The sequence below is a fragment of the Hylobates moloch genome, unplaced genomic scaffold, assembly GCF_009828535.3.
Source record: "Hylobates moloch isolate HMO894 unplaced genomic scaffold, HMol_V3 SCAFFOLD_23, whole genome shotgun sequence".
Classification (NCBI taxonomy): domain Eukaryota; kingdom Metazoa; phylum Chordata; class Mammalia; order Primates; family Hylobatidae; genus Hylobates; species Hylobates moloch.
Window position 1 is genome coordinate 29,065,530 of NW_026652298.1, and position 27,647 is coordinate 29,093,176.

At 43.7% G+C, this 27,647-nt stretch overlaps 1 protein-coding gene across 2 annotated transcripts in view; it reads right to left on the bottom strand.

The window, feature by feature from the left end:
* The window catches only part of SHISA9 (shisa family member 9), a 339,083-nt gene that overhangs the window by 12,425 nt on the left and 299,011 nt on the right, over positions 1 to 27,647 (bottom strand). The window contains exons 3-4 of one of the 2 annotated variants that reach the window (XM_032145536.2): positions 25,230 to 25,385; positions 13,670 to 13,717 (exon numbers count right to left, since the gene is read on the bottom strand). In XM_032145536.2, coding sequence (XP_032001427.1) covers positions 13,670 to 13,717; positions 25,230 to 25,385 — 204 coding nt within the window. The remainder of the gene's footprint in view (positions 1 to 13,669; positions 13,718 to 25,229; positions 25,386 to 27,647) is intronic. The other variant, XM_032145538.2, reaches the window with a different exon arrangement.

The window sequence follows — 27,647 nt, forward strand, 5'->3', positions numbered from 1 at the left end:
TGCTCCATACCTATTGTGAACACATCACAGTGTGTGTTCATTTGTTAAAGCTGCTATCACAAAGTACTACAAACTTGATGGCTTAAAACAACAGAAATACATTCTCTTGCAATTCCAAAGGCCAGAAGTTGGCCAGGCCGTGCTCCCTCTGAAGGCTCCGTTAGAGGATCAATTCTTGCCTCTTCGAGTTTCCGGTGGTTGCTGGCAATCCTTGGCATCTCTTGCCTTGTAAGTTACATCATTCCAATCTCTGCCTTGGACTTCACGTGGCCATTTTCCGCGCGTGTGTGTGTGTGTGTGTGTGTCTGTGTGTCTGTGTGTCCAAATTTTTCCCTTCTTATAAGGGTATCAGCCACTGGATTAGGGCCTACATTAACTCAATATATTCTCAACTCAATGACCTCTGCAAAGACTCTATTTCCATGTGCATTCCCAGCCTGAGGTTCTGAGTGGACAAGGATTTAGGGGGGTACTATTCCAGTATACATGAGATTCCTTTCTGTTCCTGAACACACCAAGCTTGTCACCATCTCAGGACCTTTGGACATCATCCCTGCTGTTTCCTCTGCCTAAATACTACTTCTTGTCATCTGGACCTGTGACCAAAGGCTACCTCCTAAAAAACCCTCCTAATACCCAAAGAAGACACCTCCACCAACGGCTCTGATGACCTATCCCTATTTTAATATGTTCATAGCCCATATTACTATATAAAGTTATCTTTTTTGGTTACTTGTTTATGCTCTGTCTCCCTTAACCAGAATATAAAGCTCCACTTAGGGCAGAGGTTGTATCTGTTCTGCTCACTGCTGTATCCTCAACATCCAGCCCAGTGCCTGGTACACGGCAGGGGTGCAATAATATGCATGTGATGAAAGAAGGAAAGCACTGATGATATTCCAATTCCAATGACAGTCCCTGAAATATGAGAAATGGGCAAGATGTTTCAACTCCTGGTCATTCAGTATGTATCACCGAAGACTGAGTAATCTGTTCTTTACAGGGATTGAAGGGCTGGAGCTCGGGTTAAGTGCTTTTGTTTCTCAGACAGGCAAACTAGGATCCATCTTCCTGTCTGAGAATTTGCAGAGACCTGGATACTCTTTAGCAGACCTAGCTCGGGGGAGGGAGGTAGAATAAAGTCAGGTGAAGAAGGCAGGGATCCATTAAAGAGACTGTTTGGGTATATCAGAAGTCTGAGTAGAGACAGGGACTTCCTCTCTATTTCCCCACTCTTGTCAATGGCAAACTGAGTAATTGCTCACCTTTCTTAAGTGTGTGTTCTATGCTACTGCCTTCACTAGGAATTTACATTTGCTATCCCCTTCAATACTCTCAACATCCTAATGAGGTAGGTGTTACCATTGGTCTTATTTTATAAGTGGGGAAACTGAGGCTCAGAGAGCTTTGGCAGTTTATCCAACGAATGGAGCTGAGACTTGAACCCAGGACACCTGGCTCCACTGCCTGAATTTACGGCCATCACACTCAATATTTATGGAAGCTTTTGACTGCAGTGTAGAATATTGCAATGTAGGCATTCTACATTGCCTGCAATGGACAATGAATATTGCTCCTTTGAAAAGGGTCTATTTGCAGGAAAATATTCCTTCAAAACTAAAGAATATGGAGGGTGGGGTAAGAGTTATGCAGGGAAAACACTCTTCTTGATTCTTCCTCTCAAAATATCAGGGATTGGGACAGATGTGTAAATATCACATTCTCAAGAGAAAACATCAAGATGTCACAGTCAAAAGTTTAACGAAGCCCAGAAATTTGCCATCAAGGCAAAATATGTTTATCTTTTTCTTCCTTAAGGTGGGGTAGGAGGAGAGAGCTGGGGGTGATGTGAGACTCCCTGCCAGGTTGGCTACCGCATTACAAGAGGCATGCATCTAGCAACCTCTAAGTTATGCTGACATTGGCTGGAGTACTGGCTAGTCACAGACAGGAAGTTGCTTTCCTATAACAGGGCTGGGTTAGATAGAGCTGTGGACTAATGATAGAAGTGAGAACTGAGACTGAGGTTTCTTCACCATCATTCCAGTCCAGGCACTCACCGGGAGCTTTCCATGTGTTTTCTCATTTAGTCTGAGCCATTGAGGTCGATGTGGTTTCCTGGGCTTTTCATGCCATATCCCACTGATTCCCTCCATGACAATGTAGTGAGACTATATTTTGAGATTTTAATCAAATTTTCTTGTCCTTGTGCTTCCACTATCCCTTCACTTTTTGTTTTGTTTTGTTTTGGTTTTTGTTTTTTTGAAACTGAGTCTAGCTCTATCGCCTAGGCTGTAGTGCAGTGGTGCAATCTCGGCTCACTGCAACATCCACCTCCTTGATTCAAGCAATTCTGCCTCAGCCTCCCAAGTAGCTGGAATTACAGGCACCCACCACCACACCCAGCTAATTTTTAGTAGAGAGGGGGTTTCACCATGTTGTCTAGGCTGGTCTCAAACTCCTGACCTCGTAATCCACCTGCCTCAGCCTCCCAAAGTGCTGGGATTACAGGCATGAACCACTGCACCCAGTCTATCCCTTCACTTTCAATGATGATATGGTTTGGCTCTGTGTCCCCACTGAAATCTCACCTTGAATTGTAATAATCCCCACACATTGTGGGAGGGACCCAGTGGAAGATCACTGAATCATGGAGGTGGGCTTTTCCCATGCTGTTCTCATGACAGTGAATAAGTCTCATGAGATCTGATGGTTTTATAAAGGGGAGTTCCTCTGCACATGCCCTCTCTTTCCTGCTGCCATGTAAGGCGTGCTTTTGCTCTTCTGTGGCCTTCTACCATGATTTTGAGGCCTCCCCAGCCATGTGGAACTGTGAGTCCAACAAACCTCTTTCCTTTATAGATTACCCAGTCTCAGGTACATCTTTATTCGCAGCATGAGAACAGACTGATACAAATGATGACAAAGAACCAACGTGTTGGTTTTGAATCCTACACTAGGCTCTTGAAAGCTATGGTAGAGCCCCCAGTCTTGAAAGACAAGACAATGAGATCTGGGAATGTTAAGAAGGAAAGAGGAGTTAATATGGCTGAGAGTTTGAAGGATTCAATGCACCAGTTTTATATGACAGATAACAAAGTTTGGAAGTACGCACACCTCACTCTGTCACCCAGGCTGGAGTGCAGTGGCATGATCAGAGCTCACTACAGACTTGACCCTCCTGGGCTCAAGTGATCCTCCCACCTCAGCCTCCCGAGAATCTAGGACTATAGCCATGCACCACCATGCCTGGCTATTTTTGTTTTTATTTTTGTAGAGAAGGGGTCTCACCATGTTGTCCAGGCTTGTCTCAAACTCCTGACCTCAAGCAATCCTCCCGCCTCAGCCTCCCAAAGTACTGGGATTACAGGCATGAGCCACCGCACCCAGCCATGTCTGACTTTTGTGACTACAAAATCTTCTTTACCATAGGGAGGAAAGAGTATAAACTTTGACAGCAGATGGATCTGGGTTCAAATCTCTAAGCTTCACCTATAAAATTGAAACTAAAATAACCAGGCCTATGTGGCCTGGGGTTGGAGAGTATTGAAGAGAATCGTGTAGAGTACCTTGCACCCTGAAAAAAGGCCAATGTCATTGCCTCACAGCAGGTATTCAAAGGTAGTAACTGCTATTTCTGTCATCATCAGAAAATATAAAGATTATAAAATTAGGATAATTTTATATATACCTTGTGGATATATACCTTGTGGTGTGTGTGTGTATATATATATGTATACATATATATATATGTATACATATATATATACATATATATATATATGTATACATATATATATATATATATACACCTTGTGGAGTGCAGTGTAGAAGTAAATGAGACAAGGCTTGTAAACACTCAGAACATTATACACAGTGCATGGTACATCTCCTGAAATGTACATTCCCATCAGAGAAGATGCTGTGGCTGACTGCTTCTTATCTCCCAGATCAGATTTATTCTACCTTTTTTTCCTGGACACATGGTGACTCAACTCAGAACTAGATTTACCAGCCTTCTTGGAAGCTACATTTGGCCATGAGACTGATATCGCACCAATGAAATAATAGCAAAACTGATGTGTCCTATTTCTGCTTTACCTGACTTGCTTTAAAAAAAGAAATCCTTCTTCTGGATCTCCTCTCTTTCCTCTTCCCCCATGCCAGAATTACACAGTGACAGTAACCAACTATAACAATGCAGATTTGGACAAGATGGTAAGAGTCACAGTGCAACAAGGTTGGAGGAACCTGGGTCCTGGAGTGACCACTTGGAGTAGAGCTGCCCACCAACCTAGACTACTCTCCTTGGGTCATGATATGGTTTGGCTGTATCCCCACCCAAATCTCACCTTGAATTGTAATGATTCCCACGTGTCATGGGAGGGACCTGGTGGGAGGTAACTGAATCACGGGGGTGGGTTTTTCCCGTGCTGTTCTTGGGATAGTGAATAAGTCTCAGGAGATCTGATGGTTTTATAATGGGGAGTTCCCCTGCACACGCTCTCTTGCCTGGTGCCATGTAAGATGTGTTTTGCTTCCCTTTGGCCTTCTACCATGATTGTGAGGCCTCCCCAGACATGTGGAATTGTGAGTCCATTAAACCTCTTTCCTTTATAAACTACCCAGTCTCCGGTATGTCTTTATTAGCAGCATGGAAACAAACTAATACAGGTCTATTACATGAGACAGCTATATCCAAAACAGGCAAATATATAAAGACATAAAATAGGCAAGTCATTGCTTGAACCAGGGGTTAGCTGGGAGATGACTGATAAGACAGAGAGATGGAAAATGTCTACTAATGGTTATAGAGTTTCTTTCTGGGGTGAGGAAAATGTTCTAATATTGACTGTAATAACGGTTGCACAATTCTGTGAACATTCTGAAAACCATTGGATTTTACACTTTAAATGGGTGAATTGTATGACAGGTGAATCATATCTCAATAAAGCTGTTAAAAAAAGAAATACTTCTTTCTCTTAAGCACTGTATTTTTGGGACCTTTTGGTACTGTAAAACAGTATTTAACTTATATATGACCATTTTCTGGGTCTCTGCTTTCTTCTTCTTCACAAGCTGAATTAAAAAGTGAAAGGGAAAGAGTTCATGTTGTTAAAAAAAAAAAAAGTCCAGGTATTTCTCTCTTCTTTCGAACTACGTGGTATAAAGTTGTGCAGATTCCAGAGGCTGTCTCAGCAGACAGAAACAAGAAAGGTAGGAAAAAAAGCCTGAGTTTCCTAAGCAGGAGAGGACCAGGGAGATGGAATATTTGTCTTTATAGGGAATTAGCTGCACTTCACCTGCCTCTGGGCCTTGCTGCAGAGACACAAGTAGGGGAGGCTGCACATGAACCAGGTCCTAAAGAAGCACGGGGCATCTCGCCCTCCCCACAGGGCACCATATCTTTCCCAAAGCCATATTGCTCTAAGAGAGAAAACCAGAAAGGGCGTCCAGGAGCCTGGCCCTTTTTTAGTCTTAACCCTGAAGGCTCCCAACAGGCGGTGGTACTGTGATTTTTTTTTTTTCTAAAATCCCATATATAGGCAAACTATCAATCCAGAGTGAGGAGGGAGCCCTTGCTACGGAGAATTCTAAAACAGCCCCTGGCTTGGGCTTTGCAACAAAGCTGCCCAGCCTGTACCATGGGCCCCCTTTGTTGTGGCTGCCAGGAGTCCTCTGAAACCTCAGGCCCTTTCTCTCTTCACTTAGGCAGTCCTGCTGTGCAGTCAACATCTTCTGAAAGGCTACCGGACAATGGTGGACAGGCTCATGCTCCAGCCATGGCTGAGCACAGATCCCCTCCCACCGATTCCCACACAGGGTCCTGGATGGAACTGTGTTCACTCACTGTCTTCCTGTGCATTGCTGCTCTATAGATAGAGATTTTTTTTTCAGAAATTCATTGCATGGTCTGTCTTCCAATCATCCTCCCAGCTGGTGAAATTTCATACAACTGGTGGTTTTCTAAATGAAGCAAATTAAGGGAAAGAATTCTAAGCCCTGCTTGTCACCTTCCTCTTGGCTGTAGTTTCCTGGGACCATGTCAATGTAGATAATTATGGGATTTGGGATCCTATGTTAGATTAATGCATGAATCAATTCTTTGACTTTCTCCATCTCTACACTCTGTTCCGTGTGACTAAGAGATGTTAGTAGACATGAGACATACAGGCATTTGGAGAAGTGCTTGCTGGTTTGAATTTCTCTCTTGCACCTCTCCCACCCTCAACAGACCATGTCTGGGCTGCCTTATTTGAGCATGAGGCACATGGAGCAGAGTCAAGTCACCCAAGTCATTCCAGTTAAAACCAGCCTAGATCAGCCAACATCCAGCCAACTCCCAGAGAGATGGGTGAAATCACCTGAGATAAGAAGAACCTCCCACATCAGCTGAAATCACTGCATATAGACTCCTGATCTAAATAAATGCTGGTCTAAATACATTTTAAGTAATGAGATTTGAGGTTATTTGTTACACTGTGTTATTGTGGCAGTAGCTGACTGATACAGATACCAATCATTCACTCACCATACTTCCAAGAAGAGCCCCCAATTTTCAGGTGAGATGCATCTCTTTCCTATTCTTTTTTTTCTTTTTTAGAGATGGAGTCTCGCTCTGTCACCCAGACTGGAGTGCAGTGGTGTGATCTTGGCTCACTGCAACCTCCACCTCCTGGGTTCAAGTGATTCTTCTGCCTCAGCCTCCTGAGTAGCTGAGATTACAGGCACCCACTATCATGCCCAGCTAATTTTTGTATTTTTGTAGAGACGGAGTTTCACCATCTCTGTTGGCCAGGCTGGTCTTGAACTCCTGACCTCAGGTGATCTGCCCACCTCGGCCTCCCAAAGCCTCTCTCCTATTCTTAATCCATGTGGTATGGATGTCATATCCCTCCACTTCCCCATGCCCCAGTCATTCTCCATTTCTTTGTCCTCCTCCTACAAATTTGTTCAGAGGTGGGCACATGACAAGTTAAGCTAATCAGAGCAAAGCCTGGGATATTTATTTATAGAAGTTTGGGGGCAAAAAAATTAATAGTCTCAAGCTTTCCATTTTTCAGGAGAGGAAACTTTAGCACCTGTTACATACCAAGCTCAAAGACTGTCACATGGATAAACAAGTATTGGGTCTAGAATATAGGTTTCCAGACTTCCCTCTGGTTGATTCTCATTTCCCAGTGCCTTTTTAGAAAAGACAAAATTTCCTTTGAACACTATGCCCAGTTTCATTTATTAATTTATTAACTAAATGTATGTTGAGTGCCCACTGTGTGTGTTGCGGGTGTCATGCAAGATGGCTTTGGAATGAACAGGATCTGGCTGGGTTAGCCTCGGAAGGACACACGGCCAAACTAGTCAAATGTTTATTGCAATCTCGATGCAAGAGCATTTTCTGCAAACCAGAGAACCCTCTCTGAGCATTCATTTCATGCCCTATGGGTTCCCAAGGAAGCTCATCAAAACCCCAGTGCTTGCTGTGTGCTTTTCAAAGGGGACTGAACTCATGACCGAGTGGGATTTGATTTTTATTAAAAAACTTCACCTCACATCACCCTCCTGTCTTCCACCTGCTTTGCACCCGGCGGCTCATGACCAAACCAATAACCAAAATCAGGAAATTGCAAAAGCCTGAATTTCATGAAGTAATGTTTTAAAGCCGCCTTTAGGTGGGTGTTCCCTCCCCTGGGACGGTCTATAGGATGCATGCACTCCAATGGAACCGTAACCCTGTTGCACATTGTCTATTGTCTTCTTCCTCTTGCATGAGCATTTCTCATTGGGCTAAGTCAATTTTCTTAGAAGAAGGAAAGAACTAGCATGTACTGAGTACCTACTATGGGCTAGACACTAGTTTAGCCATTTTACCTACATTGTCTCATTTAAACCCTCTTAAAGAGACATGGCAGGCAATAGCATTCTTTCCACATGACAGATGAAGGAACTAAGGCCCAGAGATGTTAAATAATTTGGCTGACAAATTACTCTGTCACTGCCAATAAGTGGCAGAGCAAGAAACCAAACCGAAGACTATCCACTTCCGATGCTGTTACCGTCCAGCTGTGGCCCCAGCTCAAATTACCACTAAGAAAACAGTTTTATTTCAGCAAACAGCAAAAATACATTGGGAAGAACGCTGGTATGTAAATTGATGCTGTGTTGCAAACTGCAATTGCATCTAGGGTGGGGGATTAGGAAAAGCTAGATCTAAACTCTAACATACATAAGAATCACCCAGGAGGTGCGTTTTAAAAATGAATACACTGGGACACAACACTCAGACGTTCTAATTCCTTAGGAGTGAGTGGGCCCAGGATCTACATTTGTAACAAGCATCTCCAGTGATTCTGGGTCAAGTCCTCAAGCCCCTCTTGGAGGTTTGGACCCTGGCCCCTGTTGTGATGTAGTTTTCTTTTGTGGTTTTAGGAAACCCCAGTTTCCTCATATATAAAAGCAGAAAAGCTAGGTAAAGTGTCTTTCCTTCCTTCCTTCCTTCCTTCCTTCCTTCCTTCCTTCCTTCCTTCCTTCCTTCCTTCCTTCCTTCCTTCTTTCCTTCCTTCCTTCCCTTCCTTCCTTCCCTTCCTCCTTTCCTTTCCTTCCTTTCCCTTCCTTCCTTCCTTCCTTCTTCCTTCCTTCCTTTCTTCTTTCCTTCCTTCCTTCCCTTCCTTCCTTCTCTTCCTCCTTTCCTTTCCTTTCTTTTCCTTCCTTCCTTCCTTCCTTCCTTCCTTCTCTCTTTTTTTTTTGACAGTCTTGCTCTGTCACCCAGGTTGGAGTGCAGTGTCATGTTCTTGGCTCACTGCAGGCTCCGCCTCTGGGGTTCAAGCCATTCTCTTGCCTCAGCCTCCCAGGTAGCTGGGACTACAGGCGCATGCCACTGTACCCAGCTAACTGTTGTATTTTTAGTAGAGATGAGTTTTCTCCGTGTTAGCCAGGATGGTCTCAAACTCCTTACCTCAAGTGATCTGCTCACCTTGGCCTCCCAAAGTGCTGGGATTACAGGCATGAGCCACCGTGCCCGGCCTAGTGAAGTGTATATCTTTCTGAAAGACTCCATCAGGATGACTAAGAGCTATCTCCAAAGCAGAGATAAATGGAGACTTTGTGAGTACTGACCTCTTTTATTTAGCACCTATTATATATGAAGCCAAGCCCCGTGCAAAACCTACAGAGAGTAGATTCTCTGATTTCCTCTGTTGGAGCAATGGTAGAAATGGGAGCGTGGAGGATGTATGTAGCTTGGAAAAGGGGACCCAGGCTGATTCTAGTCAGAAGCAGAGAGATTACATTGCAGTCTATGCTGGCAGTTTCTCCTAATTTGATTGCCTTGCTGTGGCACTGGACTTAAGTTTAAAGATTCTGTTTGCAAAATAAACATATTTCCAAAGACATGGCTTCATCTTGATGAAGACAGTCTGCTGGGCTTGAGGTGATGTCTTCCAGTGTGGATTTAATTTAATTTAATTTAATTTTTTTTTTTTTTTTTTTTTTTTTTTTGAGACGGAGTCTCGTTCTGTCGCCCAGGCTGGAGTGCAGTGGCGAGATCTCCTCTCACTGCAAGCTCCGCCTCCCGGGTTCGCGCCATTCTCCTGCCTCAGCTTCCCAAGTAGCTGGGACTACAGGCACCCGCCACCACGCCCAGCTAATTTTGTTTTTTGTATTTTTAGTAGAGACGTGGTTTCACCATGTTAGCCAGGATGGTCTCCATTTCCTGAACTCGTGATCCGCCCACCTCGGCCTCCCAAAGTGCTGGGATTATAGGCATGAGCCACCGTGCCCGGCCAAGGGTGGACTTTAAACAGCTGTGACAGGTGGGTGGATTTTAAACAGGTGTGACAGGTGTTTCCAAGACTGGGCGTGGGTGGATCAACAGCAGTGATCACTAGGGGGCAACTTGCATGGGAAGCCGTAGGTACTGAAAAATAAATCATACCAACTAGTGTGATGTTTACCATTTCCTGTCCTGGCAGACACACTCTAAAGGGAGTCACCATCAATGCAGGTGGCAGTAAGAAACTTGTATCTTCAAGGACCTTGTCCTTTCTCCTTGACAGCTACCTCTCCTTTTCCCATCTCCCCCACTGCTCCCCAGTGACATCTGCACCTCTACCTACTTCTCTGCCCGTGCCTTATGTTCCCAAAGTAGGTTCCCAGCAACATTCATGCCACTGAATGTTAAGGTGTTCATTGGTCTTCCTTAAGAGCAAAGAGATCAGATGTCAAAAGTGTTTGGGAAATGGCGGGTTACAAAGAGTTCACCAGTTTTTATTACCACAAGGCTTTTCAGAGCCTTTAATTTGCTCACCTGATAATAACAGTACTACTAATACCAGTAATAACCTGCATGCATTTATTACTTTCCATATGCCAGGTACTATGACATGTGTTTTAAACATCTTATCTCACAACAACCTAGGAGGTAGGTGATATGATGGTCTCCATTTTGCAGATCAGAAAATAGGGGATCAGAGAGGTTGAAGATAACAAGACTAGCAAATAATGGTGCCTGTATTGGAACTCATATGTGTCTGAGTCTAAGCCCATCATATCCAACTTGTCTCTTCTTTTTTTTTTTTTGACAGAGTCTTGCTCTGCCGCCCAGGCTGGAGTGCAGTGGCAAGATCTCGGCTCACTGCAACCTCCATCTCCCGGATTCAAGTGATTCTCCTGCCTCAGCCTCCTGGGTAGCTGGGACTACAGGCATGTGCCACCATGCCTGGCTAATTTTGGTATTTTTACAGAGACAGGGTTTCACCATGTTGGCCAGGCTGGTCTCAAACTCCTGACCTCAGGTGATCTGCCTGCCTCAGCCTCCCAAAGTGCTGGGATTACAGGCGTGAGACACCGCACCCAGCCTGTCTCTCTAAGAAAGTGGCAGGATGTGGAAGGTGGGGGCATACAAACTCCCCAATCTTGCTACCATACCTCATCTACAGTCTGGGTCTAGAGGTTGAATAAAGAACACTAGAGGCAGACCAATGACCCCAGAGGAACTTGGTTCTCACCGGGACCCCTTTTCCTCTCCCCCGACAAGGCAGGATAAAGGTGCCTTTAGCAGGACAGGTGATGTTAGCTTGGTTTGGGTAGAAAACAGCTCCTTGCTTTTAACCTAAACTGAAATATGTTCTAAATGCATCTGACAACAAAAGGATGATATAAGGACAGAGATGCAGACTGCCTCCAAATGCCATCACAGGGATCATAATAGCTTTGTTTTTCACAGGGAGGGAAAAAAAAAGTTAATGCCTCAAATTAGGAGGTCTGTCATGTTCCAAATTGTTTGCATTTCTAAAAATGGACTTTGACATGTGAATACTTACTATCTAATGTAAAATCCAAAAATCTGTCTCTCTCAAGGCAACAGCCAGGTAGTCAGGGGAGTCTCATTAAACACATCTGTGTAAAGCTCTCTTTCCCAATGAGGGAATAGAATGCACTCTCCTCCCTGCAACAACTCAGGATGTTTCTGAGCCTCTGGAGCCCTGGTCAAACTCTCCTCTTCAGAACCTTCGACTTACAAAAAGGTATCTGGAGAACAAATCACAGAGTGTTCGTTTCCCAGAAAGATATCCTGACTGCAGTAGTTTTCACAATGTGGTCCCAGACCTGTAGCATCAGCATCACCTTGGGACCTGTTAGCCGTTCCACTCCTCAGACCCCAACCAAGGCTTAGTGAATAAGGTGCTCCTGGGTAAGGCCCAGGAATCTGGGTTTATAACAACCTTCCAAGTGATGCTGATGTGTGCTCAAGCTGGTTACAAAGTGAGAGCCATTGGTCTCATGGTCCCTCCCCCTCCTCACTCAGTACTTTTTGCAGTCTCTCAATGATCCTTCCACTCCATTTTCTTCTCTCCATCCTCTACCCACCCCAGTACCTGCAAGAGCCTTCCAGTGGGTGTCCGAAACTCTAGTCCACGGTCCCCTAATCCAGTCTCCACTTAGAAGCCGGAATAATCTTTTGAGAGGGCAAAAAAAATGGCCACGACTGCTGATATGGTTTGGCTGTGCCCCCACCCAAATCTCATCTTGAATTGTAACTCCCACAATTCCCAGGTGTTGTGGGAGGAACCCGGTGGCAGATGATTGAATTATGGAGGTGGGTCTTTCCTGTGCTGTTCTTGTGGGAGTGAATGAGTCTCACAAGATCGGATGGTTTTAAAAATGGGAGTTTCCCTGTACAAGCTCTCTCTTTGCTATCCACATAAGATGTGACTTCCTCCTCCTTGCCTTCTGCCTTGATTGTGAGACCTCCCCAGCCATGTGGAACTGTGAGTCCAATAGACCTTGTTCTTTTGTAAATTGCCCAGTCTTGGGTATGTCTTTATCAGCAGCATTGAAACAGACTAATACACCAGTTTCTTGCTTATATCCTTGCAATGTCTCCTAATTTACCCCAGTTCGAGCTCATTAAAGAGTTCTACCAGCCGGGCATGGTGGCTTATGCCTGTAATCCCAGCACTTTGGGAGGCCAAGGCAGGTGGGTCATCTGAGATCAGGATTTTGACCAGCCTGGCCAACATGGTGAAACCCCATTTCTACTAAAAAAAAAAAAATTCAAAAATTAGCTAGGCATGGTGGCATGTGCCTGTAATCCCAGCTAGTCAGAAGGCTGAAGCAGGAGAATCACTTGAACCTGGGAGGCAGAGGAGGTTGCAGTAAGCCAAGATCGCACCACTGCACTTCAGCCTGGGTGACAGAGAGAGACTCTGTCTCATAAATAAATAAATAAATAAATAAATAAATAAATAAATAAATAAATAAATAGTTCTACCTCCACCTCCTTAGGTCAGCTACTTCTCCACCAAGTCCAACAAAGCATATGGAGAAGGGTGTTTCTGGTCTATTCTAAAAAGAGCTGCTTCCATTACACCCCAGTGGAAAATAGCTTAGAATAAGAGTCAGACTGATAGAGGTTCAAGCTGCAGATCTACCACTGAAGAGTCATATGACTCTAGACCAGCAAGATTTATCCTTACTTAGACATCGTGTCCTCATTTCTAAATGCAGATGACAATGCCTACACAGCCTGATCATCATAGAATTAAATGATAAAATGATGTAAAGGGCCAGTCCTCTGGCACATAGTAGGGAGCTAATTAATTAATGGTAGCTGCCACCTTGTCTGGTCACCCAGCTGGGTTAACTCACAGACTCAAGTAGACCAACTTCTTAACCCTCTCTGCTCACCATGCTGTCCCAAGAAAGTTGAAAACAGCATTCTTTTCTCTAAAAGGCTAATCATTCCCAAGACCCTTGGCCAATAACTTGATTATGTTTATCTGTCCCTCAGAAGCTGTGTTCTTCCCCCGCCCCACCCCCATTAGTTTACCTTGTGTTTTGCCATTTGCCATTGTAACTTTCTGAGAAAAATCAACATATTTCACCTTACCTGGCATGATTTCTCATAGTGATATTTTCCGTCAGGCAACAAATATTGGGAAGTGAGGGGTAGCACGTTGTCCAACAATTGCCAGATGCACACACACACACACACACACTCACACACACACAAACACCTACACACTGGAACTTAGACGGACTTGCAGATGTCACCCTATGCAGACACACATGTGCACAGGTCACACAGACACCAGGACTCTCTATCCCTTCATTATTTAATGCTAAATTTGACAACACCTGGACAAAAGAGCTAGAAAAAGCCGTACAGTACCTTTTGGTGACTTAAGTGTCGATACTGCCCAGTCACCATCAGAACTTCCTAAAAAAATAACAATCAAGAGATGCTGATGATCTGTTTGCAGGGCACCCATGTTCACTATGCCCTCACACCCAGGTGCTGTCGGCTGCCCCTGCTGCAACCTCCAAGCAGGGACAGGCCTCAGGGGACCCAGGGAACAGAGAAGGGAGCCACGTGTGAAAATGCAGCTATGTGTGTACCTCTTTCTGCAAGGCCTTGAAGCAGCCTCATGTTAACCCCCAACAGAAGATCCAAAGAAGCCTCCTGAAAAAGGCCTAGATATTTTCAGTTATGTAAGGCAGAAAGATAATTCTTAGGTAGAAAATCTGGCTGTGAATTTCAACCTGCTTAGAAAGAAAGGAAATTTTGAGTTATATGAGCTCACCTTGGCTCAAGACTACACTCTGATGACAAGAGATAGACTTTGATCATGTTCCACTGCAATCCCCCTCCTGAAAAGGGGTACATTATTAGCCCCAGATTCAAGGTTGGGACAGGCTCTACTGACTGCGACTTTAAATGCTGGGTGACAGGCCCCATGGGGTGGGGGCTACCTTACCACAGTACCTAACACACATTCTGTGTTTGGAAAATATGACTGAATGAAGGAATGCATTCAATTTTATCCACAGAGTCACCCTTTCTAAGGTAGGGAAATTCTAAACAGTAATGAGATCAAGCTTGTTATCTGAGAATCCCATAATGAGTAATACATTGCTTTACAGAACAGGTGTGTGCCTGGAGTTTTCATTATAAATCAGTTTATCCGAATTGAATTCCCTTTCAGATGTCCCGAATGAGCCGTGGGAGATCTAACATTATTAACAGAATTCCATAATGACTCCTTTCATAAAATGAAGGATACTGAGAATTGGCCAAGGCTATACCCAACCCAAACCCCCCCAAACTTGCATCTTCTTTGATAGTTCTTCTCTGTAAGATTGGGTTTTGCTTAAAGTGGGGCAAACCTACCCATGAGACCTCTCCTCATTGGCTGGAGACCTGGCCAATCAGCATGTGGTCCTAGCTCTTTCCTTTCTTAGGCATCTACCTGGAAAGACCAAGTCCTCAACAGTTTGGCACCATTTCCAGAGATATATCAGGCTGAGTGAAGGCGCAGGGAAGAGTCTGTCATCTGAATGATTACAGAGCACAGATCCAGCCCCATTTAAACATTTCTGGCTGGCCTCCCCAGGCGTGCCAAAGGATGCTCAAATTGCCCATCCCCTCCTGTGGATCTGAACTGTACACCCCTCATCACTCACAAGAGGGACAATCGGAGCAATAGAAGAGAGAAGAGTGAGGAAGTTAAAACTGAGTCGGACCCACCCAGGATGACTTGGTTCTCTTCTCCCCCATAGCCAGGGTCATCTGGAAATAGTGGTGCGACCCCCGTTCTTCCTGTGTGGGTGGCCACATGGTGACCGAGCCACTAAGTCGCAGACTCCAGGGAAGCCATCTCAACCCCAAATCAAATCCATTGCTGTTTGCCTTGAAGGCAGGAACCATTCTTTTGTCACCTCTGTCCCCATTACCTCAGATAGGGCATAGCTCTTACAATAATGAATTTTCATTTATAAGTTCGTTGACAATAGGGCATTTAATAAGATGATGTATAGGCTACAGAATATGTAGTTAAGGCTCCACTGTGCACTTGGTCACACTCATGGACATCAGAAAAATACTTTGAGGGTGAAAAATGCTCATGAAGAGGAAGTTGATCTAAGGTATTAAAAGGAAGGAGATATGAGGGAACTTTCAGTGCGACGAAAATATTTCTCATTTTTATTAGGATGTGGATACCCAAGTGTATGCTTTTTTTTTTAAACAATCATGCTATTGTAAAATTATGAACTGTGTATGTCACTGTATGTAAAATATACCTCCACTATAGCATACCTCAAATACACTAGACTTCAATTATACTCAGCATCGTAGGGAAACTTTTACTTTCTTTTTTTTTTCTTGAGACAGAGTCTTGCTTTGTTGCCCAGGCTGGAGTGCAGCAGCGCAATCTCAACTCACTGGAACCTCCACCCCCACCGCCCCCCGGGTTCAAGTGATTCTCCTGCCTCAGCCTCCCGAGTAGGTGAGGTTACAGGTGAGCAGCACCACACATGGCTGATTTTTGTATTTTTAGTAAAGATGGGGTTTCACCATGTTGGCCAGTCTGGTCTCCAACTCCTGATCTCAAGTGATCTGCTCGCTTCGGCCTCCCAAAGTGCTGGGATTATCAGCATGAGCCACTGTGCCCAGCCAAACTTTTACTTTCAAACAAAGAAAAATGATGAGTACCTTGGTAAGCTCTCCTTCCCCCAAAAGAGCAGGGGATAGGCTTCCTCAGCTTTTCTTTTGCCTGGTTACGTACTTTAGATGCCAGAAATTTCTCTGCAGAAGACAGCATAGTTTCATGGAAAGAACATAGGATTCCAAGTCAAGCACTCTTGAATATAAGTCTTGGCTCTGCCATTTACTAAAAGTATGGATTATGGGGAAATAACTATGCTAAGCTTGTTTCCCCATCTGCAAAACGGGGGGGACTCATGCCTACCTCAGAGGTGTGCTGTTTATGAGTTCAGTGATGTTAGCCCCCTTTCTGCCCTAACTCGAAAAGAAATTAAACTAGTAGAGGCCAATCCATGGCCAAGTGCCTCATGTATGGCTCTTAGGGTTTTCACTCATGATTCCAAGAGCAAAGAGGGAATTCCTGCCATATTGAAGTGTATTGTTGCTGTTGTTTGAAAAAGTGCTATTGGAAAATGCATTGTGATTCTGGCAAAATAGTCAATCATCTGCCAAATAGCAATACAGACAATTTTTTAAAATAAAATTAAAATTTTGAATTAGAAATGAAGTCACACAGCATTTTATCAATGATGCTGGTACATCCTGTCTCTTTCTTATACTCAATGGCCAAGGTTGCATTGAGCCATCTTAAGGGCACATGATCAGGAATCTTTGGTCACTTAGGAGTTCAATAATCAGAAACCTAGAGGAAAAACTGGACAAGGGGCTAATGAAAGATAAATGTCAATGTGCAGGCAACTTTCTGTTTGCAAAGCCCATCAGGAATTACATAAAAGGGTGAAAGGGTGATATTTTCCAGTTCTGGAAGTAGGAATCATCCCTCTCTAAACCTCCAAGTGAGCTTTAGGGATATTTTCTTTCTTTTTTTTTTTTTTTGAGACAGAGTCTCTCTCTGTTGCTCAGACTGGAGTGCAGTGGCGTGATCTTGGCTCACTGCAAGCTCCGCCTCCTGGGTTCATGCCATTCTCCTGCCTCAGCCTCCCAAGTAGCTGGGACTACAGGCGTGTGCCACCATGCCCAGCTAATTTTTTTGTATTTTTAGTAGAGATGGGGTTTCACTGTGTTAGCCAGGATGGTCTTGATCTCCTGACCCCGTGATCCATCGCCTTGGCGTCCCAAAGTGCTGGAATTACAGGCATGAGCCACCGCACCTGGCCTAGGGATATTTTCATAAAGACATCTGTCTTGCAAACTTTGGCCTAAGAAGAACCACAAGGTAGGCTCCCATATTGTAACCATATGGGCACCTCAGGCCAGGGAACTTGTATGCTTAACTGGATTTTCAGGTTACATTTTTGGCTCGGTCTATAACAAGACACACTTCTCAACCTCAACATTGGTGAGAAATGTTTAAATCCACATTACATTTTTGCTTTAGTAAGGAGAGTCAATTGAGTGAAACAGAATATTTCTCTGATGGATTGTACTGAAACAGAATATTTCTCTGATGGACAGCATTACAGTATCTATATGCCTGGGCATCAACCTTTATTGTCCACCCTGACGATGGGGAACTTGAAGAGGTCTAGACTGATTCTTTGAGGGTCCTTAGGACAGCTTAGAAAAGCCATTTGTTTGCTTGCTTGCTTGCCTGCTTGTTTTATCAGATTCCTGACATGAGTTAACTTTCATGTATGTCTTTCCCATCAGGCTGGAGTAAAGAATATGGAACTAACCCTTTCTCCCTCAGAATGAAATGTGGACAATTGCATGTTAATCCAGGTACCAGTGTATCTCGGAGATCAGGGGAAAATGATGACCGCAGATAACTCTGGTCTGGGTCTTTAATATGCTGCAGTATTTGCTGAGGACTGACATGTGTCAGGCTAAGAACTTTACCTACACTATATCATCAAATTTTCTTTTTTTTTTTTTTTTTGAGACGGAGTCTTGCTCTGTCGCCCAGGCTGGAGTGCAGTGGCGCGATCTCGGCTCACTGCAACCTCCGCCTCCCGGGTTCACACCATTCTCCTGCCTCAGCCTCTCTGAGTAGCTGGGACTACAGGCGCCCGCCACCACGCCCGGCTAATTTTTTGTATTTTTGGTAGAGACGGGGTTTCACCGTGGTCTCGATCTCCTGACCTCGTGATCCGCCCGCCTCGGCCTCCCAAAGTGCTGGGATTACAAGCGTGAGCCACCGCGCCCGGCCATCATCAATTTTTTTAAGCCATTATCTGTGTATTATCATTATTATCTCCATTTTACAGAAGGAGAAACTGAGACCTGAGAAGTTAAATAATTTCTGCAATTACTTGATAAATGTCCAAGCTGGGTCTTAAACTCAGCCCTGACCAATTCCAGAGGCCATGCTATATTCTGCTATCCTGCTGATTCTCTAAGGCCCCTCTCAGGCTAGATAAGGTGCTTCTCACATGGTATTATTCACTAGTTTTACAAATAGGTGTTGGGAGTCCTTACTAAGCACCCCACATGACACTAGGTGCTGAGGATACATTCACAAATGGTACAGACTTGGTTCGTGCCTCAGTGGGACTTGCAGTCAAGGGAAACCAGACTTAATGTTTAGAGAATTAATGAATGAACTGAAGGAATAATTCAATCCCTTCTGGTACAAAGTCCTATATGGTTTAGCCGCTAACACTTCCCCAGTGTGTGCTAATATTTTACCAAGAGCTGGGCAGTGAACCCCTTGGGAACAGAAACCATTCTGCAGTTACATGCCATGTATGACTAGGTGGCGCATGTCCAACTCTCTCAATGGGAGAATCGCTTGAACCCAGGAGGCAGAGGTTGCAGTGAGCTGAGATTGCGCCATGGCACTCCAGCCTGGGCGACAGAAGTGAAAATCTGTCTCAAAAAAAACAAAACAAAAAAAGAAAAAGAAAACAAAAGAGGCCTCTTTAAACATGAATGAGGGTGATCCCAACAAGAAAACAAAAATAAAATATAATAAAATAGAAAGGAAGGCAGGTTTGGGGAGAATTTGCCTCATGAACAACCAACCAACATTACCACCCTTTATTCAAACCTTTTATTCCCCGAGTTGGCAGGAAATGAATGGGACATGTTTAAGGCATTCTAATAACTAGAATGAGTAGAATTATTTAATTTTATAATTTTAAAATTAAAATGGAGCTTGGACATTTTATAGTTCAGTTTTCTTATTTTTCATATGAAGAAGCTGAAGTCCAAGAGCTTCATTGACCTGCTCAAAGTCATCCAGCTAAGTACAGTTAGAGTCTGAGTGAGACAGAGTCTCTGATCATATTCTCAGCGCTCTGGATATTAAAACTTCCCAGAGAAATTTATTTTCCAGAAGTATTTTTGAGCTTACCAGTTAACCCTAAAGATTATCTAACCTCTCCTTATTCTCTGGATTGAAATATTTAGAAAATGAATCTGGTTATCAGAGGTTGCAGAACTTTCAACGGCAAACCATTTTTTAAACAACTTCTCTCCTGGCTGGTAATGATTTCATTAATAAAATGCATTTCATCATTCACACCATGATCACATTATGCTTTAACAAAGAACCCTTGAAAGAACATTTATTATGGAATTTGCATTTTATTTGTGCAGGCAGATGCTGGATTCCTGGCTAACCCGTTGAGTCAAGCAATCCCTCAGTCTGCTCCACATTGGCCCTCCAGATTCACAAGACCATCTGTGTCTCAGAGAAAGCCCTGAGAACTCTCACAGTGATCAGAAAAAAAGGATGAAGAACAGGAGGGGGTACATCAACCCCATCTAGGACTGGGGAAGGTGCCCCACGGGGGATGCTTCAGAGTTTTCTAGGAGGTATAAGGGTGCTTCCTTACAACAAAGCTATTCTTTTTTTTTTTATTCTTGTCAAAGACAAGCTCATTCATTCATTCAACAAACATTTCAGGAGTTCCTGATTTATGAACAGAGGGTTACTCAAAGAGTGTGAAATGATTTTCACACTGAAAATTTAATCCCAAATGCACTGCAGACATTTGCTATGTAGAGGAGCTACACATAAATCTTGGATAAAATCAAGGAATTTCTGTTGGAATATTGCTCTGCAATTTTCCCAGAGAGCGACTGGGTGTCATACCGGAGTGCGGTGGCACCAACTCTGCTCACTGCAACCTCCACCTTCCAGGTTCAAGCGATTCTCATGCCTCAGCCTCCCAAGAAGCTGGGATTACAGGTGCCCGCCACCACGCCTGGCTAATTTTTGTATTTTTAGTAGAGACAGCATTTTGCCATATTGGCCAGGCTGGTCTTCAACTCCTGCCCTGGATGATTTTTTAGATGCCTAAAGAAGAATAAAATAAAATGGCATATGTTATTTATCATCTAACTGCGAGGCTCAGAAAGGGAAGTGGGCCACCAAATAGCATATGAAGGCTTCCACAGTTACACTGGCAAAGATGCCATGACTCTTGCTCTCCTAGGTAACAGCCCTCATCCCTTCCTAGTAACACTGAGTATATTTGAATGTGGTTAGGATGCATATGCTGTGCAAACAGGCAATATGGAATAGAAGGAATCTGTGGTCATGGGATATAATGAGGGTTGAGATGGGCATAGAAATTCAACTTGAAACATGGGTAACCAATACGTAGGGTCTTACAAGGCTTCAGATTTAGAAAAGCCTGTGTCAGTTTGCACATCCTGTGTCCTTGGTATTATAAATTTGGCTCAGTCACTATTTGAATGATTTCATCTGGAAATCCTAAGAGATCAGGGAACATGAATTCCCAAAGATAGACTTCTAGTACAAACACTCGCTAAGCACCTAGTAAGTGCCTGGCCCTATGCTAGGCACCAAAATGCTTGTTTTGTGAATCTGATGTGTGTTGATTATGTGTTACCACAGGCATCTTAGACAAATGGTTGTGTCAGTGCTTTGGGTTCTGGTGTTAGTTTATAACAGGATTAGCATATTTCATACTGAAATCGATCAGCAAGTATCTCTCATCCCATCTCCAATGAGGTAATTGGCAGTGGGGGGAGAAAATAGGATGAACAGTTGATAATAAAAGAAAGTATATGGTTTGTGGGGTTTTCTGCCTGCCCAGAGTTTTCTGGGAACCAAAACTATGTGGGAATAGATAAATAAATTTTATGAATAACTAAAGAGTAGAAGGACCTCTACCAATAAATGGGATTCCACTCAAAGCGAATTGTTCTAATGCGTTGGAGCTTCTGACAGTCAGTTCTGCTGGGAAGGTGAGGACTCTGTGTTGGAAAAGCAGAATGTTTAAAGAAGTCCTTCCTGGCCAAGTGCTCACACCTGTAATCTCAGCACTTTGGGAGGCCGAGCTGGGCAAATCATTTAAGGTCAGGAGTTCGAGACCAGCTGAGCAACATGGAGAAACCCATCTCCACTTCAAAAAAAAAAAAAAAAAAAATTAGCCAGGTGTGGTGGCACATGCCTGTAATCTCAGCTACTTGGAAGGCTGAGGCAGGAGAACCACTTGAACTCCGGAGGCGGAGGTTGCAGTGAACCAAGATCGCGCCACTGCACTCCAGCCAGAGTGACAGAGCGACACTCTGTCTCAAAAAAGAAAAAAGAAGAAGAAGACCTTCCTATGATATCTGAGCATGCTCTAAGATGGACATCAGAAAAGGATTCATCCATGGGGCTACTAGAAACAAAACCAGGGAGCTCTGGAGAAGGGAGGTGACAAATATATGTTGAATGAATGTCCTTTACCACTCTATAATACGAGTCATCACAGGCATCCTTAGGCCCATTTTACAGATTAGAAGACTGAGACCTTAAAAAGGGGCTAAGTGTTGCCCAAGGCTACATAGATGGTAAGTAGTAGAGCTAGGATTTGAACTCACATCTGTTTGGCTCTTTCTAGCTCCCCAAGGAATAGATTCAGAGAAGAAACAGGTTAAGTGGAAAACCTGGCTTTAAAATCTGTCCTCTGAGACAGGGAGAAAAACTCAGAACTCACAGGATACAGTGAGAAGGAAAGAAAAGGAATTTCCTCCATGTATTCACAATGCACAGGAATGTAAAGAACAATTAAGGTCATCAGAAGAGGAAATTCAGAGCAAGCACTTGAAATAGGATTTGGTTTTCCTGGATGTGGGACTGATGAAGTGGTTTTCATGAATGGCTGTCACCCCTGGCTTCACACTAGAAACAGCCACAGAGTGCTTTAAAAATGCCCACGTCTGATCGTCTGAAGCCTTCTTCTCTCAACTCGTCAAAGTCATTCTCCGTCCAGCTTTGTTCCCTTGCTGGTGAGGAACTGCGTTCCTTTGGAGGAGGAGAGGTGCTCTGCTTTTTAGAGTTTCCAGTTTTTCTGCTCTGTTTTTTCCCCATCTTTGTCGTTTTATCTACTTTTGGTCTTTGATGATGGTGATGTACAGATGGGTTTTTGGTGTGGATGTCCTTTCTGTTTGTTAGTTTTCCTTCTACCAGACAGGACCCTCAGCTGCAGGTCTGTTGGAGTTTGCCAGAGGTCCACTCCAGACCCTGTTTGGCTGGGTGTCAGCAGCGGTGGCTGCAGAACAGCGGATTTTCGTGAGACCGCAAATTCAGCTGTCTGATAGTTCCTCTGGAAGTTTTGTCTCAGAGGAGTACCTGGCCCAGTGAGGTGTCAGTCTGTCCCTACTGGGGGGTGCCTCCCAGTTAGGCTGCTCGGGGGTCAGGGACCCACTTTAGGAGGCAGTCTGCCCGTTCTCAGATCTCTAGATTCGTGCTGGGAGAACCACTACTCTCTTCAAAGCTGTCAGACAGGAACATTTAAGTCTGCAGAGGTTCCTGCTGACTTTTTGTTTGTCTGTGCCCTGCCCCCAGAGGTGGAGCCTACTCAAACAAATTTACAAGAAAAAAACAAACAACCCCATCAAAAAGTGGGCAAAGGACATGAACAGACACTTCTCAAAAGAAGACATTTATGCAGCCAAAAGACAAATGAAAAAATGCTCATCATCACTGGCCATCAGAGAAATGCAAATCAAGACCACAATGAGATACCACCTCACACCAGTTAGAATGGCCATCATTAAAAAGTCAGGAAACAACAGGTGCTGGAGAGGATGTGGAGAAACAGGAACACTTTTACACTGTTGGTAGGACTGTAAAATAGTTCAAACATTGTGGAAGTCAGTGTGGCGATTCCTCAGGGATATAGAACTAGAAATACCATTTGACCCAGCAATCCCATTACTGGGTATATACCCAAAGGACTATAAATCATGCTGCTATAAAGACACATGCACATGTATGTTTATTGCGGCACTATTCACAATAGCAAAGACTTGGAACCAACCCAAATGTCCAACAACGATAGACTGGATTAAGAAAATGTGGCACATATACACCATGGAATACTATGCAGCCATAAAAAATGATGAGATCATGTCCTTTGCAGGGACATGGATGAAAGTGGAAACCATCATTCTCAGTAAACTATCGCAAGGACAAAAAACCAAACACCGCATGTTCTCACTCATAGGTGGGAATTGAACAATGAGAACTCATGGACACAGGAAGGGGAACATCACACTCAGGGGACTGTTGTGGGGTGGGGGGAGGGGGGAGGGACAGCATTAGGAGATATACCTAATGCTAAATGACGAGTTAATGGGTGCAGCAAACCAACGTGGCACATGGATACATATGTAACAAACCTGTACATTGTGCACATGTACCCTAAAACCTAAAGTATAATAATAATAATAAAAAAAAAAATGCCCATGTCTGAATCTTATCCTCAACCAGTTCAATTGAAATCTCCAGGGTGGGCCTGGGGCATCCTTATAGTTTACCTGCTCTCCAGGTGATTCTAGTAATTGGCATCCACATGTGAGAACCATTGATTTAGGGAACCCTGAGGTTGCCACAGCCAATCAGGAGTCAGGAATTGCTTTCTGTGGCTGTTGCTTCTATCCAATAGAACCCTTTTATGAGCAAACTGTTCAGGAGCCTCAGTCACTGTCAGGGTAACTATCACACCCCCTCATGTTTAAATTGAAGAATGGACTGAAGGAACCAGGGCAGTGGTGGAAGCAGTGGCTCTGGAGTGATAAAAATAGGGTTCAATTCTCAGCTCTGTCACCCACTGCTGCTTGACTTGGGCAAGTTATATTAGCTTCTTAGAGTCTCAGTTTTCTAATCTGGTAATTGGTATAATCATTGTGTCTTCACCTTGGAATCACTATGAGAAAACAAGGGTTTAATTCAATGTCTTGCACTTGGTAAGAACTCAATTAGTAGTAGCCCCAGGCTGCCCACCCCAGTAAATATTTAAATCCTGAAGAGCAGAAGTTGCCTGGGATAGGAATGTGCATTGTTTACCAACTTCTTAGAAATGGGATGGACTGTGTAGGTGAAGCATGTTACCCACTAAAGTGTAAGGCATTTCTGAGATGGAGAGACCTAGATTCTATGTCAAGATTCCCTGAGGATCAACTAGGGTAGATGGAGATGGTAAAGGGGTTAAAGTGCCAGTGGGACCAAACGAGCATCCAGGTACTTCTCCCCAGGAAATAGCCCTCACCTCACATGTGCCCCTCACCCAGCCACCCTGTCTCACAGGGCAATGTAGAACTTGTTCTAGGACAGAGAAAGCAGCTGAGGGTCTCTGGTCCTTAGAAACCTGGGTCCCAGGTAGAGAGACCCAGAAGATGGGTGGGAAGGTAGATAGATAGATAGATAGATAAAAGGTAGATAGATAGATGATAGATAAATAGATAATAGGTAGATAGATGATAGATAGATAGATAGATAATAGGCAGACAGATGATATAGATAATAGATAGATAAGTGGATAGGTAGATGGATAGAAGGATGGATGGATGGATGATAGATAATGCATAGGTAGGTAGGTAGATGGATAAGTGAATAGGTGGATGGATTGATAGATGATAGATAGACAGATAGATGATAGGATAGGTAGATAGATTCAATAGATAATAGGTAGATAAGTGAATAGTAGATGGATGGATGATGGGTGGATGGATGGACAGACAGATAGATAATACATATGTAGGTAGATGGATAAGTGAATAGGTGGATGGATGAATGGATGGATAGAGTGGATAGGTAGACAGATGGATTAATGCATAGACAGACATAGATAGATATATAGATATACATATTTATAGGCAGAGAGAGAATGAAAACGAGACAGAGGCAGAGAAAAGCAGAGAGGAAAAAAAAGAGAGCTAGAAAAAGGAATTAGGAAAGAAAACTGGAGATAAAGAGATCTACAAGAAGCAGCAAGGGACAGGAAAGAGGAGAAAGAAAAAAGATCCATCAGGAGGCCCTTACCGACTGCCTTTAAGGAGGCGTACTTGTTGAGCTCTTTTCCTGGTGGCTGCTGTTCATAGGGGTTGGAGATCTGGCCCAGGTTTGGGTACGAATGTGGATGGCCCATCTGCTGGAGCAGAGGAGAGGTGGGCACTGCGTTGTTCATCTGGGTGGCATCTGGAAGTGAAGACACAGAAGGAGATTCTCACAGACAGGGCAGAACCATCTACCTTCCCTCCCATCACCACATCCCTGGAGACCAAAACTCTCCCCACTCTTTAGAGACGCAAGTCACAAAACAGCAGAGGGTTCACAGATACATGGGACACAGCCGAGTTCATAATCTTCATTGGAGAGCAAATGAGGACAGGTGGGTGTTTTTCTGACATCATCTCGAAGGCTGTGCTCAAAACATGTTAAACTAACATGTTAAGGTCCTTTCAGTAGAGAGGTTATTTTTGTCATTGAAATGATATTGGTATAAAAAGATGCCTAATCTCAGTAACAGTCAAAGAAATGCAAGTCAGAAGAACAATGAGAAGCCATTCCTTTGCCAACAGATTGGCAGATGTTAAAGGGATCAAAGGACATGAGTACCGGCAGAGATGCTGAGCACAGGGAGGCCTCCTAAAGCTACCGGTGGACATGCAATTTGCTACATTTGCAGGAAGAAATCAGGCACTGAGTATTGAAATGTAAAGCGTATGTATATGTTGACTGAACAATACCACTTTTAGCAACTGAGCCTACAGAAATAAAAGCATCAGAATGTAAGGATATTTGTTCAGAGATGTTTTCGCACCATTATTTGTAAAAATGAAAACACGTACACACACAGAAGCAATCTGAGCTCATATCAATATGGGAATTCTTAAATGAATTATTATCATATATATGATGTACATAATATGTACACATATGATGGAACATCATTCAGGTGTTAGAAAAAAATGAAGGAAAACTTGAACAGTTTCTTATGGTTTATATTGTTAAAGGGAAAAGAGGAAGCTCTAAAGGAAAGCAAATAGTATAGCATTTTTTGTTAAAAAAATAATCTATGTGTATATTTTTGCATACTACAAGTTTGCACAAGACAGAAACAAATGTAAAGACAAACAAACTAAATATTGGCTACTTGAAGGGAAATGAGATTCAGGGAAAGAGAGATTCAAGAAGGTTTTTCTGAGCTGAGATCTGCAGGAAGGAGGGTTGTTATAGTAGTTCAGTGTGGTGGAAGGTGGAAGGTGGAAGGTACGAGGGAGGGTATTTCAGGCAGAGGAAGCAGCATGAGCAAAAGCCGTGGAGCTTGATGGAATCCGACGTGCTCAGCAATGGAAGGAATTGCCCTCTGAGCTCTGGCCATGCACAGCTAGAGAATGCAGTGTGAGGAAACTAGAATGAGGTGGGGTTGCAGGGGGTGGCGGGACCCAGTGAACACTGGTAAGGGTCACCATCTTTATCCTGAGAGCAATGGGATGGATAGACAGGAGGCGAGAATGGTCTCGCCTCCTGTCTATCCATCCCATCACTGTGAGATAACGATGGCTCACTTTGAGGTGGAAAGTACGGGTTCCCTCTGGCTTCATGAAGCACGTGTGTCCATCCAGGTATGCACTGCAGTTGTTGCCGGTGGCACCTTGAAAGATCCCCTTTATCTAGCATGTGCACCCATTTCCCAGCTACTGCAAATGTTGGCTGCTAACAGCTCACAGCTGCCTTCAGTACCCAGAGAATTGCTCTTGGCTGATGGAAGCCACTGCTCTGGGGTCAATATGCTTCACACACCTTGTCCTCAGGTGGTCAGCAACCAGTGTCCCGCTGACAATGAAGTCCAAAAACCAGCCCCTTGCCTCAGCATGCGGATAACTTTATGAAATGATGATACTCCAGAGTTCACATGGACTGGGAGAAGTTTAGAGTAGGGATCGGCAAACTTTTTCTCTAAAGGGGCAGATAGTATTTTACACTGTGTAGGCCATCAGTCTCTGTTTTAACTACTCAATTCTGCCTTTGTAGCATGAATGCAGCCCTAGACGGAAGAGAGTTGACTCTCTGTATCCACGGGTTCTACCCCCTTGGATTCAGCCAACTGTGAATTGAAAATACCCAGAAAAAAATTAAAAATAACAATACAATAATAAAAAATAATACAAGTAAAAATACAGTATAACAACTATTTACGTAACATTTGTGTTGTACTAGTATTATAAGTAATCTAGAGATGATTTAAAGTATATGAGAGGATGTGAGTAGGTTATACGCAAATACTATGCCATTTTTTATAAGGGACTTGAGCATCTGTTGATACTGGTATCCATGGAGGGTCCCGAAACCAAATGCCCGTGGATACCGTGGGACAACTACATAAATGGGTGTGGCTGTGTTCCAATACAACTTTGTTTACAAAAACAGGTGGTACTAAGTTTGACCCAAGGGCTA